At 35.2% G+C, this 18,977-nt stretch overlaps 2 protein-coding genes across 4 annotated transcripts; one reads left to right on the top strand and one right to left on the bottom strand.

Moving 5' to 3' along the window:
• Positions 1 to 1,299: 1,299 nt before the first annotated feature.
• On the bottom strand, positions 1,300 to 2,123 carry LOC132187257 (desiccation protectant protein Lea14 homolog). Its single transcript, XM_059601505.1, has 2 exons — positions 1,820 to 2,123; positions 1,300 to 1,683 (listed from the first exon to the last, which is right to left on the bottom strand). Exons 1-2 carry the CDS (start codon positions 2,023 to 2,025, stop codon positions 1,434 to 1,436), a joined length of 456 nt encoding a protein of 151 aa, XP_059457488.1. The 5' UTR covers positions 2,026 to 2,123; the 3' UTR covers positions 1,300 to 1,433.
• Positions 2,124 to 5,247: 3,124 nt separating this feature from the next.
• LOC132186777 (E4 SUMO-protein ligase PIAL1-like) lies at positions 5,248 to 17,562 on the top strand. Of its 3 annotated transcripts, XM_059600837.1 has the most exons (17): positions 5,248 to 5,626; positions 7,018 to 7,090; positions 7,755 to 7,820; positions 10,641 to 10,706; positions 10,840 to 10,922; positions 11,702 to 11,753; positions 11,847 to 11,918; positions 12,551 to 12,618; positions 12,708 to 12,756; positions 12,881 to 12,965; positions 13,056 to 13,160; positions 13,277 to 13,328; positions 14,074 to 14,125; positions 15,105 to 15,221; positions 15,295 to 16,218; positions 16,552 to 17,080; positions 17,198 to 17,562. In XM_059600837.1, exons 1-17 carry the CDS (start codon positions 5,451 to 5,453, stop codon positions 17,272 to 17,274), a joined length of 2,646 nt encoding a protein of 881 aa, XP_059456820.1. In that variant the 5' UTR covers positions 5,248 to 5,450; the 3' UTR covers positions 17,275 to 17,562. The 3 variants fall into 3 exon arrangements, with proteins under 3 accessions (XP_059456820.1, XP_059456819.1, XP_059456822.1); XM_059600836.1 differs by having other exon boundaries at positions 5,253 to 5,626; positions 16,552 to 17,562; XM_059600839.1 differs by lacking the exons at positions 5,248 to 5,626; positions 7,018 to 7,090; positions 7,755 to 7,820 and having other exon boundaries at positions 10,663 to 10,706; positions 10,822 to 10,922; positions 16,552 to 17,562.
• The last annotated feature ends 1,415 nt before the right edge of the window (positions 17,563 to 18,977 follow it).

Genomic DNA, 18,977 nt, shown 5'->3' with positions numbered 1-18,977 from the left:
CCCATCTTTCTCCTCTTTTTTTTTTTTTTAATATTTTGCTTAAAAAAAAAATTTAAGTAAAAAGTCAATTTTTGCTGTTGGTATTGTAGCTGGAACGGCACTGTTCCAGCTACAGTGCCAACTGACAGGTGGCAGCAAAAATTGACTTTTTCATCTTAATTTTTTTTTTTTAAGCAAAATATTAAAAAAATATATATATGAGGAGAAAGATGGGGTGGCTTTCTCCTCATTTTTTCTATTTTTTTTTTTTAATATTTTGCTTTTAAAAAATAATAATAATAATAATATGAAAAAGTCAATTTTAACTGTCACATGTCAGTTGATACTGTAGCAAACAGTGCTACAGTGCCAACCCCGGCTGTTGGCAAACATAGCCAGAGAGTTCTAGAGCCCTATTGGAAAACTAGCCTTATATTGGTGGTCATAGGTTTTTGTCTTTTTGTTAAAGTTCTTCTACAGAGTTCTATTATTCTTTTTGTTATTTGGAAAATCTAAAAAATATCTCTTAAAAATCTTCTATAGAGTTCCACAACTTCTAATTCCATTGAAGTCTAGAGTCTTGTACATTCTTAAATGCACTCATATTCAGCTTAATAAAATATTTAAAAAATTATTTTAATTACTCCCGTAGCAATAAAATTTCAAAAATACTTCACATCTAATTTAACAAAATCGTTAAATATCTACTATGCTACCAAATATCCATCGTAACTTAACAAATCCTTAAGTATATTACTATAAAAAACAATTTTGTTCTTTCTATTCTTCGATTTTTTATGTTCTTTAATTTGGAAATAAGAAAAGTAGATAAAAATAATATTTTAAATGAAAAAATAAAAATAAATTGCTAGAATACTGTACTGGAGCCTGGATATAAATATTTTTTAAAAATTTTAAAAAATAAATAGCTAAAATAAAAAATAAATAAAAAGTGATCATTTAGTTAAAGAAATATTTTAGTTGGGCCATAGGAGGTGGCCCAACTAAAATAGAATGATCCGATTATCCTATGGCCAAAATGAGGTGACCAACCATTTTTTTTTTTTAATATATAATAATATTCTATTATTATTTTTTTGTCGGTGGATAGGTGTCTGTGGCTATAAATTTTTAGCCACGAACTGTTTTGAACCAAGATAATCATGTTCATTGTTCACACTCGTCATCCTATTACTTTAGATTTGATTTTTACTGATATGCTGTAAATTCTATATCACGTGAATCAATTCTTTCGTGGCTATTAATTTTGATTTGATTTGTAGTTATATGCTGTAAATTCTATATCATGCAAACGCAGAATTGAAAAATTCCATATTTATTTATGCACCAGTTCGATCGGGCAAGGGTATGAAATCATTCAACAAACATTATAGGTAGAGCAAACGTAAGAAAAAAAAAAAGAAAGCAAACTTGAGAAAGAGATCGAGAGAGATTTAAAAGATGTCAGAGATGGAGGGCAGCTTGATCTCTCCCTTGGTGGAGAGGGGAATGGTAAAGTTACCAATGACAGGGAGATCAATGGTGAGACCCAATTCCAGCTCATAGTCTATATCCCGATCTGCACCGATGTCCTTTGCCAAGCTCACCAATACATTGTGTGGCACCTTCACCGGTACGTCCATCAATGTCGTGTCGCTCGCCTTCAGGTCTCCTGGGTCCGCCATCTTCCCTGATCCGATCACCCTGTTCCACACATACAGAATCATGCACAAAACATTAAAATATATTTAAGTTTCTATTGTGGAAGATCCATTGTGGAATATTATTCAATAGGAAAAAGAAAAAAGGGTTGTTGTAGGAAATGATGATGAGATGAAACCTGCCACCACTCTTGAGGGTGTAAGAGATCTCGCAGACGGGCAGGGAATGTCCGTAGGGGTTCTTCACGGACAACTTAGCGAGGTACTCCACTGACTCGCGGCTCACGCGCTTGAAATCAACGTTATCGATGCTGGCCTCTGGCTTCTCTATGGTGGTCAGCTTCTCTGCCATGAAGTTCTTAGCTTTGTCCAACATCTGTGACATTTTGGCTTAACAAACACTACTGGTCAGATTCTGAGAAATTGTAAGATATCTTGTCGCACAGCGTTAATCGGAATCGGAAATGATCGTTTTGCTTATATAGAGGGACGTGACGACTTTATACAAATCTTGGGTACGTATTCGCTTGTATTTGTCTAATAACTTATTTACAATTTAACGACAGATATTTCTATTTTTCGGCTTTATACACATTTATTAGTATTGTAATTCAGCTATAAGTTGTCAACTCATCATTAAAAATCCACTTACAAAGAAACAGTATCCAAGAAATTATATAAGTATAATTTGGATTAAATTTAACAATCGCTTTCTACTAAAAAAAAAAAAAAAAAAAATCACCTTCGACTTTATCAAACACGCCGAGAAGGGTGCTAACTGCTAAATTAAGATGTTACGGTGGTGGCTGATCTTATTGACAAGGATAATAGATGATGGAATACTTCTATATGATTAAATAGGTATTTGAGGAGGCTAGTTAGTCAGATCCTTTTGAGATATTTTAAATGGCAGCGACTAACACATTTGGAGGTGCACAAAAAATAAAATGGAGAGTTTACTGTGTAAAGTGTCTATCACCTAGAAAAAGGCCTTAGTAATGACCCACTAAGAGGGGGTGATTGTGACGTCTCATAATGTCTGAGTTTATAAAAGATGATGTGTTTATATGAAATATGATCTCTTTAAATAGTGCAGATTTTGTCTAAAGCAGATAATATCATATCATTTACATTTAGGGTGGAGTATTACAAGATATGACAAATTAATTGACAATGCAATAATGGTGCTGAATCACTTACAAAAGTGGGAGGCGTCTCACCTAAAAAGGGATGCGAATGGAGCAGCATATAGGCTAGCAAAAAACGTGTTTTTTTTCTTATGGACAAACAAGTTCATATCAAAGAAGCCCCTCAATATATTGATGACATGACATTGTATTAGCGGAACATAGTGTTCCAGTTTTTTATCCCATAATGACTGATTGTTTTTATAAAACCATGGCCGGTGCAGTGGTATGCAATTGACAAGGCAATGCATATGATAATGGAAAAGTTTGAATGTTAAAATCCATATGATAATTGTTTGAAAATTTTATGCCAAATCCAATTGCATGCAATAATGATGGAGATGTGAGTTTAATTCTATTCTAATTGATTTGCTTTTAAATAAGGAATAAATGCAAAACCAATTTATTTGGTTAGCCTAAATTATAAATCACTCATTAAAGTAAACTTAGAGATCTCTGAAGGTATGTCAAAAAAACTATTTAATCCCTGGAGTCGAATTCCGTTAACACATTTAACAGATTCTGTTAAGTGCTATGCTAGTGGTGACGTGGCACCTAACGAAATTCGTCAAATATTTTAACATAATTTGACCCTAGAGACTAAATTGTTTTTTTGGCATATCTCAGAGATCTTTAAGTTCACTTTGACACGACATACATTGATTTGTAATTTAGACCAACCACACTGACTAATTTTACATTTATCCCTTTGAAAAAAGATGCAATAAGACTCCCCAGCCCCTCCCCTTGGTTGGTCATACATTTTATTTTATTTTATTTTATTTTTTATTTTAAAGAAAAGCACTAAGAATTAAGTTCAAGATATGAATCTTTAAAATGTGATCAACATGTTAATTATCTTTCCATATGAGATTTTGGTTTGAATTTAGAAACTAATAAAGCATATCCATCTATGGCACCACCTATGGGGTTTATTTTGTAAACCCTTTCGTTTAAAAGACAAAGTATAATAATCACAAAATTAAGATTTTTGTGCCTTATGGAGATTTAAACCCATGCCCTTAATATTACATTACCACTGAAGGATTTTATCTTTCACACTCTAAATGGGGGTGGTTTGTCCACCTTCTAATTTTTTTTAAAAAAATTATAAAAATTTAATTTTTTTTTTTTAAAAAAAACTTCTTTTGAGGGGTGACATAAATTTCCTCAAAACTAATATAGAAAAAATATTCTCTAACCCATTTAAAATAGTGTCAAGTGTTTATAAACATTTAAAATGCATATTAAATTTTTAACGTCATTAATAGCAGTTTACTAACTTAGACCAAATTTAATGTGCATTTTAAATGTTTATAGACATTTGGCACTATTTTAAATGGGTTGGAGGATACTTCCTATATACTGGTTTAGAGGAAATTTCTGTTATTTGAGGGGTAGCCGAACCACCACCTTGATTTTTAATTTTTTTTTTGTTTGTTTTGTTTTATTTTTTTACATGTCTGCATAAGAAGGAGAATGAAGATTTGAACTAATGACCTCCGCTTCATTAGGCGTGATCCTAGCCGATTGATCTATCTCTTGTTAGTTTAACTTATATCTGGACGTGCCTTAAAACCCCATCTTTATAGCCCCCAATCAACAACTGACACATAAGCTAAAGCACAAAAGTCACAAAAATAACCTACAACAAAATACATTGGATGATGTCATTATGAGCTTAAGAGAGAAAGAAAATAGACCTGTGGGTCTAGCCGTGACCCACGGCTGGCCAGACCCAGTCACCTAGCCGTGGGTCACCCTCTCCGGTTTTAGGGTGATAGAATCTCTAAAGGATTAACCTTCCACCAAGAAGCGGGTTTTGAGGCATCTACAATCGGGTCACGGCCAGTCAGACCTAACCGTGGGTCTGGCATGATCAGCGAGCCACCCCCAGGCTGGGGTTAGCGTGCCGACCAACACAGCCCATTCAGCGAGCCACCCAGCTCATCCCTTATGCTGTTCTCATTTTGATTTAGTGTTTTTGTTCTCACTTTGATTTTTTGTATTTTTCTTGAATTGATGATCTGTCATATGGTGATTGAATGTTGTAAAATGACTGATTTACACTAGGACCATATAGTAGTAGGAGCTCTCTTTTGTTTTTTTTAATTTTTTTTTTAATTAATAAGGATTTTTTTTTGTCTTATTGATTTTTTTAATGAAAATTTTTGTATTTTTGCTGGATTTGGGATGTAGTAGTAGTGTGCACTTTTTCCTAAAATTTATTTAAAAACAAAAAGTAGTAACACATTTTACCGGTGATCAACCAACAAAGAATATTTTGAAAAATTCGAGTGAAAAAATTGTGTTACCAACAAATTAAATATCACCAAAAAATTGTGTTGTCGCCCATCTTCTACCTTTTCTTGGGATCATAGTAAATTTGAATCTTCACTTCAAAGCGATGAGCAAAGAAAAATGGGCAAATGAATTATTTGCATTATTTTTCTTACAATAATATCATACGCCATCCCATTTTTGAAGGAATTTCAATTCCGTATATCAAACGGACCCTAGACATTGCGTCACTCTCTTTTACAAAAGGTCTCTGTTCTTAAGCTCAACAAAACCTTCGGCACCAAGTAACCACACAGAGAGAGAGAGGGAAGAAAGTTGGGCAATGCAGAGCCGTACGGAGGGGCTTGTGGGTGCACCACTTGGTGGTGGCCCAAGCGAGCAGTGCTCGACGGCGTCGCTTTTGGTGGGTAGGCTAGCGGGGTTACTCGCCATGCACATTCGGTCCGGTCATCTCAGTGATCCCTCTGTGTTCTCCGATCTTTGCTTCTCTCTGGCCAAGTCTCTTCCTCTCCTTTTATCTTTTCCATTCAAATCCCAAAACCACATTATGGGCCTTCTCTATATTTTTCCTGTTTGAATAGGATTTTTAGCTCATTCGCAGTAGGTTATATGTTCAACTATTTTTTCTTAATGATTCTTTCTTCTTCTTCTTCTTTTTATTTTTATTTTTATTTTTTCATGTTATATCTTGTTCAACTATTTTTGTTTTGTTTTATTTTTGGTTTCTGAAATGTGTATGATTGTTGAACTCGTGGTATTGGAGTTGTTAAAGTGAAAATGGCCTAAAATGGTAACGGGGGATGGTATTTAGCTATTCATTATAGGGTTATCACTTGGAACTGGAAGTGAGAGTAGTATGGAGTTGAAACGGAAGAGTTATGAGAGATATTCAAATCTAGATAAACAAAATTTGGTGAAAGAGTATTTAGGTTGCTTATAATTGGTTACTGCTTAGTGCATGTGAACCCAGATTTTTTATTAGGGACAACCACATAGATAGCGAAATAATCCACAGAGTCTCAGCGGCATAGCTTATTTTATAGCATGGACACCATTGCAGTGTAGTGGCAGTAGTGCCAACTTCGTGATATAGTTCTTGATTAGCAGCCATGTGGATCACACTTCAGGAGTTCATCTTGAAAGTATACCTTGATATGCATCTGGAAGAATTAAGGACTGATATTCAGGGCAGAAACATGTCAGTAAACATTTATATATTGAGCATATCTTCTGATCGGGAATTTTACAATTAAATTGAAAATTCTCAAGTTTTCTGCAAAACTGTAGGTTAGTGCCTGTGTCTGTAACAAAGTAAAGGTTGCAACTCGAGGAATTTTGGCACCTTGGCTAGAAACAGGGTCAAGGGTATTATTGATTCTCTCTCTCTCTCTCTCTCTCTCTTAAATAGTACCTGCATTTGAACTCTGGTTTTGATTTTTTTTTTTTGAACTCTGGTTTTGATTTAGCACATCACTTTTTGGTTTTATTTTGTTATTATTAAATCACTACTTATCCCAAAAAGCTTAAACTGATAGGAAATTATTGATTTGATTAATTATTGTTCTAACACTCCCCCTCACGTGTGGGCTCAAACTCTCCCTAATAAGTGAAGTCCAACATTTGAAATATTTAATTGAAACGAGATGTGAATGATGTTGACAAGGTTTGAACTTAAAATCTTTGTTCTGATACCATGTTAAATTAACATATATCCTAAAAGCTTAAGTTGATAGGAAATGATTGATCGAATCATTTAATTAATGTTCTAACATTTATGGCATTGTATTTTAACACTCTCGCTCTCCTTACTCCTAATTGACTCAATTTGTATTCATAATCATTGGTTTTGGTCGAACTTTCTTGACAAGCTATTTCTTTAACAAATACAGAGGCATTGATTATGCAGTTGCGACTAACGAGGTTCCACCAAAAGCACAAGATTTGCCTATATTGGTTAAGCAGGTACTTTTGTTTTTCGTGCATGTGTGTGATGGTAACTGGACTTGTGGACCTCTTTCTATATTTATTTGCATTTTATTTTCTATTATGAGATTTTGATGTGTATGCTTGAAAATGAGTTTTTGAAATTTGTTTTTGACTGTTGATACACATATTGACACCATATAATTCAGAACTTCACCTGCAAAGGATCAATGATGGTTATGAATCTTTTCTTATTTTACATGGTTTACAATATAATTCAAAGTTGTGGGTCTTTTTAGAAATCAGATCAATCAGGCTCTATATTGTCAATCTGTCTGAAATCACATGAATTTGCCTGATAATTGAACACAGTACTATGAACCATTAATTTTATTTACAATTAAACTGAGACTTCGTTTTCTTTTCCATCTGATCCATCCCCTTGCGATTTATCACATTCATAATACAGATCGTGTTGTGTGATTTTGATGTTAATGCTTCTGGTTGACTAGTTAAAAGTAACATATAGGATTGCACTTAAGAAGCTTACCCTTCAAAGTTTGCACAGTTGCTTACTTTTTGAAATTATTTTCTATTTAATCATGAGAGCTTACTGTGTGAATAAGAAAACATTTTATAAATTTTGTTCTTGAATTATATTCTGAAACAACTAATATCTCTTACTTCGTTTTACACCACATAGGTATATAAGCATCAGGATAATTCTTCCCTTCAAGCAGCTGTAATGGCACTTATGATTTCTGTCAAGGTATTCAGTCACTTGTGTCGTTTGATTGAGTCTATTGTTGCTTGTAACAAGTAATGATCTTGAATTGATTGCTGATAATTGACTGTTGATAGCTACTCGATAATTTATGTTTGTTAGCTTTGTCATAAAAGCTAAAATAGTGCATTGCCAAGTGGAGTTATGAAAAATATGTGTTATATGCTCCTTGTTTGCTCCTTCAGTTAAATGTTGAGTTACCCTTGAAATTCATTACGTTTGATACTTTAGATGATTAATTTATTGAGCATGCAACATGAGTTGCTCCAGAAATTTACGGTTAAAAATAGTAGCAAGAACATCTTGGATTAGACAACAAATGACAAATATACTTACACTACTAACATTACAATAATTGTACCCTCTTGTCAATCTTAGAAAGTATGAGAGGTCCACTTTAATTGTATGTAACTGGAAGAACAGTGATTTTCCTTTTCTGTTCTTTAGAAAAAAGGGAGCAGTAGACACAATCAATAGTGCACTCTTGTCAAATTGTCATGCATGACAGTCTCCTTTGGCCTTGTTTGCGTGTGAGCTTTCTATGGAGTCCCACTTCTTCAAAATGACAAGAAGAAGAAGGGCTGCCCTCTTCTTCTTTCTGCAGCAATATATTCACCAATGCTTATGTACCATATTATTTTATCCTTTTAAGAGAGGATTTTTAACAAAAATGGGAACATGTTAGTTTTCATTGGAACTAAGCAGTCGCCATTAGAATTATTATCTTCTCACTTCAGTTGTTGGTAGTGTTACTCATGGATTATCAATTTGCTTCTTGAGATTTGAAGAGTGGGAATGAAGTGGAGGAACAGGGTTCATGATGGTGACCGCTTATAGTTTGTCATAACTGATAAGATACTGCAGATAATGGATGGAAAACTGTGTTACAGTATAAAATTAGTGGTTTGGCTTTGAAGTAGGTTCCTCGTTTGGCCCTTAATGGGGTTCAAATGTATTATCCCTTGTACATTCAGCATAGCGGGCTCGCCTCCAAAACAAAAACCATGGCCGGTCACATCTTCATCATACTATGTTCATTTTAGCATATCTGAAACGCTTGATTGCTTAATGAGGATTGAGAAGGTGAACAAGAGAGCCATCTACCTCACTTCTCAAAATCAATTGACTGAATGAGGGGCTCGATGATGCTGTACCGTCAGTAGAAGCAAAGAAGAAAGTTGAAGGGAGAGGGGGAAAGGGGAAAGAGGGAGAAGAAGTAAGGGGTAATAACATAATCTCCAGCTTTCAATCACTCAACCACAAAGTCATTGTCTGGGTTGTCCTCCAACATCGGCGTCCATACACACATGTGATTGGTGGCTTGTATCTGGTGTCCCCACCAACAACCTGGTGTAAGGGAGATCAAGTTCAATGATTAACTCATTAAGCTTTTAACTTCAAAACATTACTTGCTTACTTTATCAAAATTTGGCAATGCTGACCTAATTTTCTAACTAAAAATAAAAAAGATCATTAGTATAAGATAGCCTCATTATCATGTCCCTACACATTGTATGAAGTGAAACTATATTAATACCACATAATAAAAGTAAACACCCCCATGACCACATAATGGAAATTGAAGAGAATCTTTCTTCCTCTTCAAATTTTTTTTACCCTAACTTGGAAAAGATATACAAAATAAGGATAAAAAATTTCAAAATTTAAAGATTATAAATTTATTGAAGAAAATGGATTACATCATATAGCACTTGTCAAAAAAGAAAAAAGAAAAAAGAGAGAGGATTACATCATATAGCAATAGCACTAATAGAGGCTCTTTTTTGAAACCCCAAGGGGTTGGCCCAAGTGGTGAAGGCCTTGGTCTTGAGGGTTTGCTCCTTTCAAGGTCCAAGGTTCAACACCTCGTGGGTGTAAACAATTCCTTGGGGCCACATCCCTTGGTGAAAAGCTAGTAATTTAACCAGTTTCGTGTAGGAAAATTTTCGAGGGTGCGGTGTACGGGGCCGAAATTTACTCTGCAGGAGTGGGTCCGAAGGGCCCTGCCTTGGAGAGGTTCCCTGACATTAAAAAAAAAAAAAGAAAAGAAAAAAAAAAAAGAGGCTCTTTTTTGAAAAAATAAAAATAAAATGAAAAACATTATGGCACTAATAGAGACTCACCTATATAAACTTTTTCCATCCCTATGTGTAAATAGCCCAATATTGGTTCACAATCAATAACATCTTTACTGTCTAGAGTAAGGATCTGTTTGGTTTTGCAGTTTAAGGTGTGATTTTTTTTAAAACGCAATTAAACATTTGGTTAAATTGTAGTGTGGCTTTTAAAATTGTGCGTTTTTTAAAATGTACTCCGTTGCCAGCGATTTGAAAATGTAGATTTTTCTACATTTTTAAATTGCCTTTTTTTTTTTAATTGCACTCCTAAATGCTTAATTGCGTTTTTTTTTTCTCTGATTGGAGATGCTATCACTTTGGCTTCTCATAGTTTGCCATGCCCCACTTGGCTTCACCATTGGTTACTATTTGCTCAGTCAAGAGCCAAGCCCTGTATTTAAAGGTCTTACCTTACCCACCTGGCAGCTAGGATAGTTGTGTGAAAAACCTAAGTGGCTGCACAACCATCTTTGAAGCACATATGTTCTGAAGCCTATTTCAGGAGTAGGTTAGCATGCTTGAGAGGATCTAATTTACTTCTATGAATTTAGGATATATTGCCTTCTCTAATTTTATTATTCCTAGAAGATATATTCTTCATTTTACAAAGAATATATTTTTTTTAATTAGTAATTTTACAAAGAATATTGAACTAATATTTTGTTTGATATGTTGATGTCTGACATAGAATGCTTGTATGATTGGATGGTTTCAAAACAAAGATGCAGGTGATCTTCTTGCATTGGCTAAGGAGGTTAGTAAAATTAATCTTTTGTTTCTTTCTGGTTGGGTTACTTGGTTTTTTATTTTCTTTTATTTTTATACCTTTCCTTTTTTGCTTAAATTTTTCATGCCTATCCCTTACACAGGTTTTTGTGCATACTTAGATAGGTAAAACTTTCAGTAATACCGAGGATATTTGCATCGAACCAAGCTATGCTCTCCCCAGTATTTCTAAAATCATGTCCAGGTATAAACTTCTCACTACTTTGCTCATCTTGAACTTTACAGTGTTAATGTGTTTTTGAGTTGGTGTAGTCACTGCTCTACTTAAAAGCCACTATTGTCCGGACATCTGTAGTTTTTGGGGATTAAAATCAAATCCAATTCTACTTTAGTTGTCTTCTTTATCAGGAGATGTTGATTTTTTTTTCCCAAGTGAATGACTTGCTCATTATGGCAGAATCCAAGTAACAGCTCTTTCCAGTATTTATGGACCTTTAATAATAGAACATAATTGTTGAAGCTTGATTAACAGTTGTTAAGCCAACTTACAGAGTCTATAATTCCTTTCTAACTCGTGTGTGCATGATTATTTGAAATTAAGGGTTTATTTTTTGCCCATCTATCAGACATGGAAGTTCTGGGTTTACCTGGATGCCAAAACAAGTAGAGGCTTTTTCCCCCCTGAATAGTTAGTTAGAGGTTACTTGGCAGTTATGACCTTTCTTCCGGAAACAGAGTTTATTATTATTTTTGATAAGTAATCAACAAATATAATTAAAAGCGTAAGGCGCTCTAAGTACACAGAAAGTATACAAAAGGAACACCTAACTAGAAGAAGCAAAAAGAGTAAGGAAGCCACTATAACTAATCCGCAAAGGAGATACATTTTTTTTTTTTGATAACGTAGGAGATACATAAGCAGTTATCCACAGATACAATTTAGTTTCTTCCGGAAACTGAGTTTATTATTCAATTCAAATCCTAGTAGCTTATTGATATATTCTTTATCTTTTCACGTGTCAGATTCTATCCATGCATAAAGATGGGCCACATACTAGCTTCACTTGAGGTCAAGGTAGGTTTCATGTATTTAGCAACACATGAATTCACAAACACACATTCTCTAGTTTAAATTTCTGACACTTTACTTATTTGATCTTTTTGCTAGGCTGGGTACAGGACCGTTGTCTCTGACTTCCATATCTTGAAGAATATGGTGGTTCCTATGCCAAAACAGATAGTAAGCATGTCTTGAATAATTGTCCATAATAAGTATGAAGTCCAATACACTTTATTACTGGCATAGCTCACCAGTAAAGCATATGATAATTATTTGTCTTTTAAATCAAACATTGTCCTTTTCTATTGCCAGGTCAACCCCTAGTCAGGGTTAATTGGTACTAATCTTCATTTATTAAGATGGCATCTTGACCTCTACTTTCTACCAATTTTTCATATTTAATTCAATGCATTGCTCTTGCTCTACCCATTGTAACCTTATTACCTTCTTGTGTAGCTTCCAGTTATTATTCATTTTTACTTTATCTGTATAGTTTATATGCAGGATTTTCTGGTATGTCCTATAGTCTAGTTTATGTATTACTTGCCATAGTTTTTTCTTACTGGTCAAATTTGCCTGACAGTAGTTCCAAGTGGCTTGTGCCAGGTTTTAAGATAAATACATGCTTGTTTTAGGTTATGAGAAGATGTATATTTAGATGGGCTGGCTCTGTTAAACATTCTATTCTCTCCCTCTCCCTTGCTGCTGCTTACTTTTATTTTTTTTTGATAAGTATCAATGTTTTTCATTTTAATGCTGCTGCTTACTTTTATATCATGTTCTTTCATGTTTTTCTCTTTATTTTCATGTAGGGTCTGTTTGTTGCTCAAAGGGATAATATGGACACATCCTCTTGCATTGTGACTCCACCTCAAGCAAAGTATGGTTGGTTTATTTTCTTTTTTTAATCCGAGTAATGAACTTAATCAGGATCTCTTCTTTTTTTTGTTTGTTTGTTATCTTTTGTAGCTTTCTATTCAATGGGAAAGGTGTACAAGGAAGGAATAATGTTTCCATGGTTTGTTTAGTTCTACTTGGAGTTATATTTCTTTTAATTTATATTCAAAGCATGATTTTTTAATGTGTAAAGCCTGATGCAGTAAAATTTAGTAATGTTGTCATGTTTTCCATACCTTCATCAGGACACTGGACCACAGCTGCCAACAAATATTACTGCAATGCTCAAATATGGAATCAATCTTTTTCAAGCTGTGGGGCAGTTTAACGGTATGCCCAACCAAAAGCTTCCTTGTCAAAAAAGCACACTTGTTTGTTTCAATGTCCTCTGTTAATACAGCAAGTTTTGAAATTTTATAGGTAATTATCTCATTGTTATCGCTTTCATGAGCATGATGTCATCAACTTCTGAAACTCCAGCACTACAAGATTATGTTCAGCCTGTTGTTGCTTCCCTTGATTCTAGTAAGACAAATGAAAGAAAAAAGTGCTATCCTTGTTTTCTGTTTATATTTTACATTCTTTCTTGGAAGTTTAGACACAAAACTAAGACATTGGCTTACTAACATTGAAAATATCAGATTCTGAGATAATCGAGGGGCCATCACGTGTTTCATTAAATTGCCCAATAAGGTACGCTCTCATACTATTCTCGCTGTTACTAACCACTCATACTGGTCTGTGGGATTTGTTCTTCGCCTCTTCTTGTTCTTATTTTACAAAGGCTGGAATACTTAATGACTTCTACAAGCTTGATTAGTGTCTTAGACCTAAGAAAAATATGAAGGTTAAGTTTTTGTTATTCTATTTGTGCAGCTAGCAGTTCAATTTGAAGAATCATATGTTATTTCTACACAATGTCTATAATTACTTAGATAAGACTGCTCCTTCTGTGTTCTGGATAAACTAGAACCTTCTTCTAATACTGTTATATGGAACTTAGTTGAAGTTGCTTTTTATCGCATATCAGAGCAATGGGATTGAGAAAAGGACTACTTGGTGGGCAACATACCTTCTAGACAGAAGGCACTGGATAGCTGTTCCTTATTATTGATTGCATGATAAATTAACTTATATATGAACTGTTCCTTTTTCATACTCTTCATTTTCTGTGTCAATGAACCATAAGACAACGAATTAGGCTCAAAGCAAAAATTTGAACAATTTTACAAATCATGTCATTTGTCAGGATCAAGAAAAAATGTTGGCATTTTTTAATATGTGGTTTATTTTCTCGTGATGTACTTTTATAGATCAAATTTACTTTCTGAACACAGAAACGTATTTTCTCCTTGGTAAACCATAAGAATTTAGCATTAATATTGGCTACTGTGGTTGCTGTCTTGAATGATTTCGTTTTTATTTTGATTTTTAACAGCCACAAACGTATTAAAACTCCCGTAAAAGGACATCTCTGCAAGCATTATCAGGTGAGAGTTCCATGCGTAAAAGATTAGAGGAAATTTCTTGTTCTTCTGAGGTGCACTTGAACACAGCCAGAAGTAGTTTATGTTTACAACTACTGACTTGATTTTAAGTTAGGATCAGGTTGAAAATGATAAAACCTGAACTGGACTGTTTCTTTTATATGGTATAGAATTCAGTCTGCTATTCAACTTTTGATGTGTCAAAATCGAAGCATCAACAGTAACTAGTTAAATGATTTAAGAAATAATAATCATTTGGATTTTGCTGATTAGGTGTGGGTTCTAACCTAATTTCAACCTGATCTGCTGAATGTGTTGACTGACTACCTGCTAACACTCCACGAGTTTGCTTTGGGAATAAATAAATAAAAGAGGAGTTTGAGAGAGAGAGAGAGAGGACGAGTTTGCTGGTCTCACTGAAAGTTTTGTAACCGAAACATCCTACTTTGGGTCTTACTCTGGTTCTCAATTCCTGAATTGGCAGATTGCAAGTTCTTTGTTACTATCACAAGATATAAAGCACTAACTCAAGCCTCCTCATCAAGCTGCCACTGCAAGACAATCAGCTCATTTCTAATAAACAAACAACAATTAACCATTTATGCTGAATGAACTTTGGAGTTATAGCTAACATATGAAAAACACAACATTATATAGCTATTCATTGTTATGCACATGCTTGCAAATGAGAAGTGTTCACATTCTTCCTTGTTTTCTTGCTCTATACTTGCTTTGTATTCTAATTTTGCTTGCTCCAAAGTCCAAAAGCACCCATGTGTATTCATGTGGGGACACTGGTGCAACTGGTCAAAACGTCCAACCCTTGGAAAAAAAAAAAAAAATCCCTTTATGCCTCCGTAGATTGCCAGGCTTGAAAGGTGCTAGTGCCTTAGATATTCTCATAGTTAATGGTCTTCTGTTTCTTTGTTTAAATTCTGTATCATCTGTTTTTTTTTTTTTTTTTTTTTTTTGCAAAATGCAGTGCTTTGATTATGAGAACTTCATTGAAATGAACTCAAGAAGGCCATCATGGCGTTGCCCTCTTTGTAACCAGTCCATCTGCCACCTAGACATACGCATTGATCAGGATATGGCCAAGGCAAGTAGTTTTGGATGTAATGTTTTCATCCAACAATATCACCACTTAAGTGAACCCCTTGTTTCTTGTTCAGATCTTGGGAGAGGTTGCAGAGACTGTTGTTGATGTGATAATCTCAGCAGATGGATCCTGGGTGGCTGTCTTGGAAAATGAAGATCAGACTGACCAAACAGGTCATGAGACAAAAAGTTGTCAGCAAGAAAGACCTCAGCAGTGTAAGTGCGATGCGTCGTCAAGTGTGCCAGCTGAAGTTGTTGATCTTACCATGAAAGGGGCCAACGCTAGTGATGCCATGTGTGTATCTGAATGTACTGGCAAGCAACATTTCCTGGATGATCCTCCATGTTTTTCTGTTTCAAGAAATCTTGTGCAAACAGAAGTCAGGAATTCGGATAGAGTGGACCAAAATCTTTCTACTCAAAGAGAGGAAAATATCTGCTCAAGAATTCCCTCGTCTGTTTCTGCTGCCCCACAATGTCCAATGGATGGCACTTCTCTTTGGGGTGGCCATGTAACTGCTGGCATTTCCAATTTTTCTTCTTGCAATTCAATACTTTCCCCTGTCCTAACAAATGCTGCTTCTCCTGTTCTGAATGAATCAGTGTATGTAAATGGAACTGTCCCACTCTCATTACTGCAAAGCCAACTTTTAGGTCCCACTTACTTGCAATCACAGCAGTTTGGCTTTGGAAGATCGAATACAAGAAATGAAAATGGGATGTTGCCATCTGTAGCTATTAATGCCGGCCGAACTTCAACTCTGCCCCAGGCTTCAGTTAGCAGTTCATTTGAACAAAGGGCTTTGAATTCATTGATGCTCAACAGTACCTCTTCTGCTAATTATCAAAGCACGCCTTTTATGGTATCCCATATGAATGGATGTCATGCATTTCATGGGGGCATGGATAGGGGTCAGCAATTACTCAGGCCACTTGCGAGTTCTTCATCGTTATCAGATATGGCTTTACCTTCCATGCGAGATCATTCATTGACACAGGTTTGATTTGATTTTACTTTGTTTTGTAAATATGCCAGGCTTTCTTTGCTCTGTAAACTTGGCGCATCCATGTATAAATAACTATCGTCGTTTCAAATTAATGGCTTGATGTTTCTATTATTTCAAATGGATTTTTTTTTTTCTTTGGCTAATCCCTTCAATATGGATTTAGTTAAAAGGGAAATAGGTTGTTTTGGTGAACGTCAATGGAACGGTTAAGGAGACCCTTTCTTTCCTTGCATTCTATGTGGAAATCAGTTGATCAGAGAGGAAAGATGTATTCATTTATGTATTTTTTTTCCTCTGACATCTTTTTTCCTTTTTTCATCACAGAACTGGGATGTTAACAAGCACCATTGCATTTCTGGTCAAGCAGTCCAACAGGCTGCTAGCTTTCCTGCCCAAGGTCTAGGTGCTTACCACATCTCCTCAAGATCCTCCTCTGCGCATAAAAATCTATTGCAATCTAGGGCTCCTCACCCGAGGATAACTTCTGCTATGACTCAGCCTCAGAATATTGTCCATCCATCTTTTCATGCACAACCAGTGCAATTTCAGCAAGGAGATGGTAGTGGTAATGGCATGGTTAATGTTGATATCACTCAAATTCATCACGGGACTGCTTCTCATCCAATGGCCCAGATGTCAAGAACACCATCATTTGTGCCAGTTCAACTCCAACAATCTAGAAACGACTCTTCGTTACCTCCTTCGACGGCTGGTAAGCGGCTTAGAACAACTAGTGAGTGGAGGGGGAGTGTGGGCGAGACAATACAGCCGGTCTTGCCGGCTGATAGCTCAAAAACGTTGGCATCAGCACAGAACTGGCAGCCCTCAGGCAGAATGAGGGGAAGCCTCACAGGTGAGACTTATGCTGCTGCTTTTAACCAATTCATGCTTCAACCTACCCAGTCTGCTCAACTTTCCCAAACTTCATCTAACTTGATGTCAACCCCGCACGGTGCATTGCAAATGCAAGGGCTCGTCTCAAGCAGCACCAACGCTAGAATTAATCTTCAGGCTCAGGCACAATATAGTGCTGGAAGGTGCAACTAAGTTGCCGGGGAATTGGGCTGCTTTATGCGTTGATTAGCTAATTTCCCACGGTAGTTGGGGGCTCTCCTGTTGTAATCAAAATTTTGGTATGCATGTCGAGTTGTCAAGGTGCATCATGCAACCATTTTGTGAAGTTAAAAGTTATTTTGTTCTACACTTTATACGAGTGTATCTTGTTAAGCGGTCACATAGAATTGGAGGGGTAGTTCTAGTTTTATAGTGGGTATATACTATTAAAGAGATTTTTTTTTTTTTTTACAACACAATATTCAAGAGAATTTGACTGTTCATCTGTAGTCACTCGATAAGAAGAAATGAATGATTATGAACTTTGTGGCCTTAAATCTTTTTGTCATCTAAAATTAGCTCTTAGTAGTCTTCTTTATTTGGTATTAGAGAGATGCTGTATCACTATGGGCATGTAATCGCATTTGAGGGGTTTAAAACTATTTTTAATATTCAAAAAGTTCGTTTAAAGAAAAAAGTATTTGTTTGGTAAAAAAATTAAAAGCACTTTTAAAGGTCTAAGAAGCCTAAAAATAATTAAAACGTATTTTTAGTAAAAGCTTAAAAATGAAGCTTTTGTTCAAAAACGTTTTTTTGACTTAAAAACTCAATTTCTCAAATGCAATCACAAACCGACTCTATATCAGTGTCAATCAGGAAGCAACCATCTAAATCTACTGACCTTTTTCATCGCATTATTGTTGAGGAAATTGAGCGGAAACAGTAATCATAAAATAAATGTGACTTCGAGGTGTGTCTGATACTATCTTTAAGGTGATAATTGCTTTCACTCAAAGGGTTTGTTGCTGGGTTTGTGGGTTAGAAGCAATTCACCATCAGGATCTTCAGTGTTTCTCCATGAAAGGTGCACTTGTGAAAAGCCACAACTTCTCATTTGTAACTAACGGTTTAGATATTGAAAGTCGCATTGGTGGATATATGAAGGCTGCAGCCAGAAGGCAATGGTTCAAAACTCCTCACTAACATGCCCATTAGTTCCACATGTACAAATTCTTTCATTTTCTTATTTAATTTAATGGGACAACAAACCCACTTCCTTTGATATCACAATTAACACAAATTTATAACAATCTTTCATTATATTAAAGATTGTGATATTAAATGTTTAATCGAATATTGATGCATACAATAAGGTATCTTTCAATTTCAACCTTCAATTAGTGTGAGAGTAATAATATTCTTCACACCCATGTTACACCGGTTGACGTGACGTGGTTTAAGTGGCTTTTCAAGTCGATCGCTTAAAAAAAATAAAAAATAAGCCACTTAAAATACTTCACGTCAGCCGGTGTAACATGAGTGTGAAGAGCATCATTTCAAATTCCTAACAAAATCAATGGTGGCCAAACTTAAACCAATACTAAATATATTTGGAACGAAAATGTCATACACATGATTCCCATCCAATTGTAGCGGGGAAAAAGGTTCTCAAATTTTATCCACTTATCCACGTGCTTCATTCTGGTTTATTCATGAACATTAGCAAAAGCTAACCCTAAACGTACGCAAGAAGCTAGTTGTTTCACTTCTTATATATGTTCATATAAGTGAAGTTCCAAAAGACTATTTGCCAAAATCCCAAAAACCAATTTTGCATTTATCCCTTTAATTATCAAAATAAGGAAGTTATCTTTATAAGGAGATGTACTCAATTTGGGATTTATCTTAAAAGATAA

Source organism: Corylus avellana, chromosome ca7 (assembly GCF_901000735.1).
Source record: "Corylus avellana chromosome ca7, CavTom2PMs-1.0".
Lineage (NCBI taxonomy): Eukaryota > Viridiplantae > Streptophyta > Magnoliopsida > Fagales > Betulaceae > Corylus > Corylus avellana.
The sequence above is the reverse complement of the archived record's forward strand: the minus strand, read 5'-3'. Positions and strand labels throughout refer to the sequence as shown.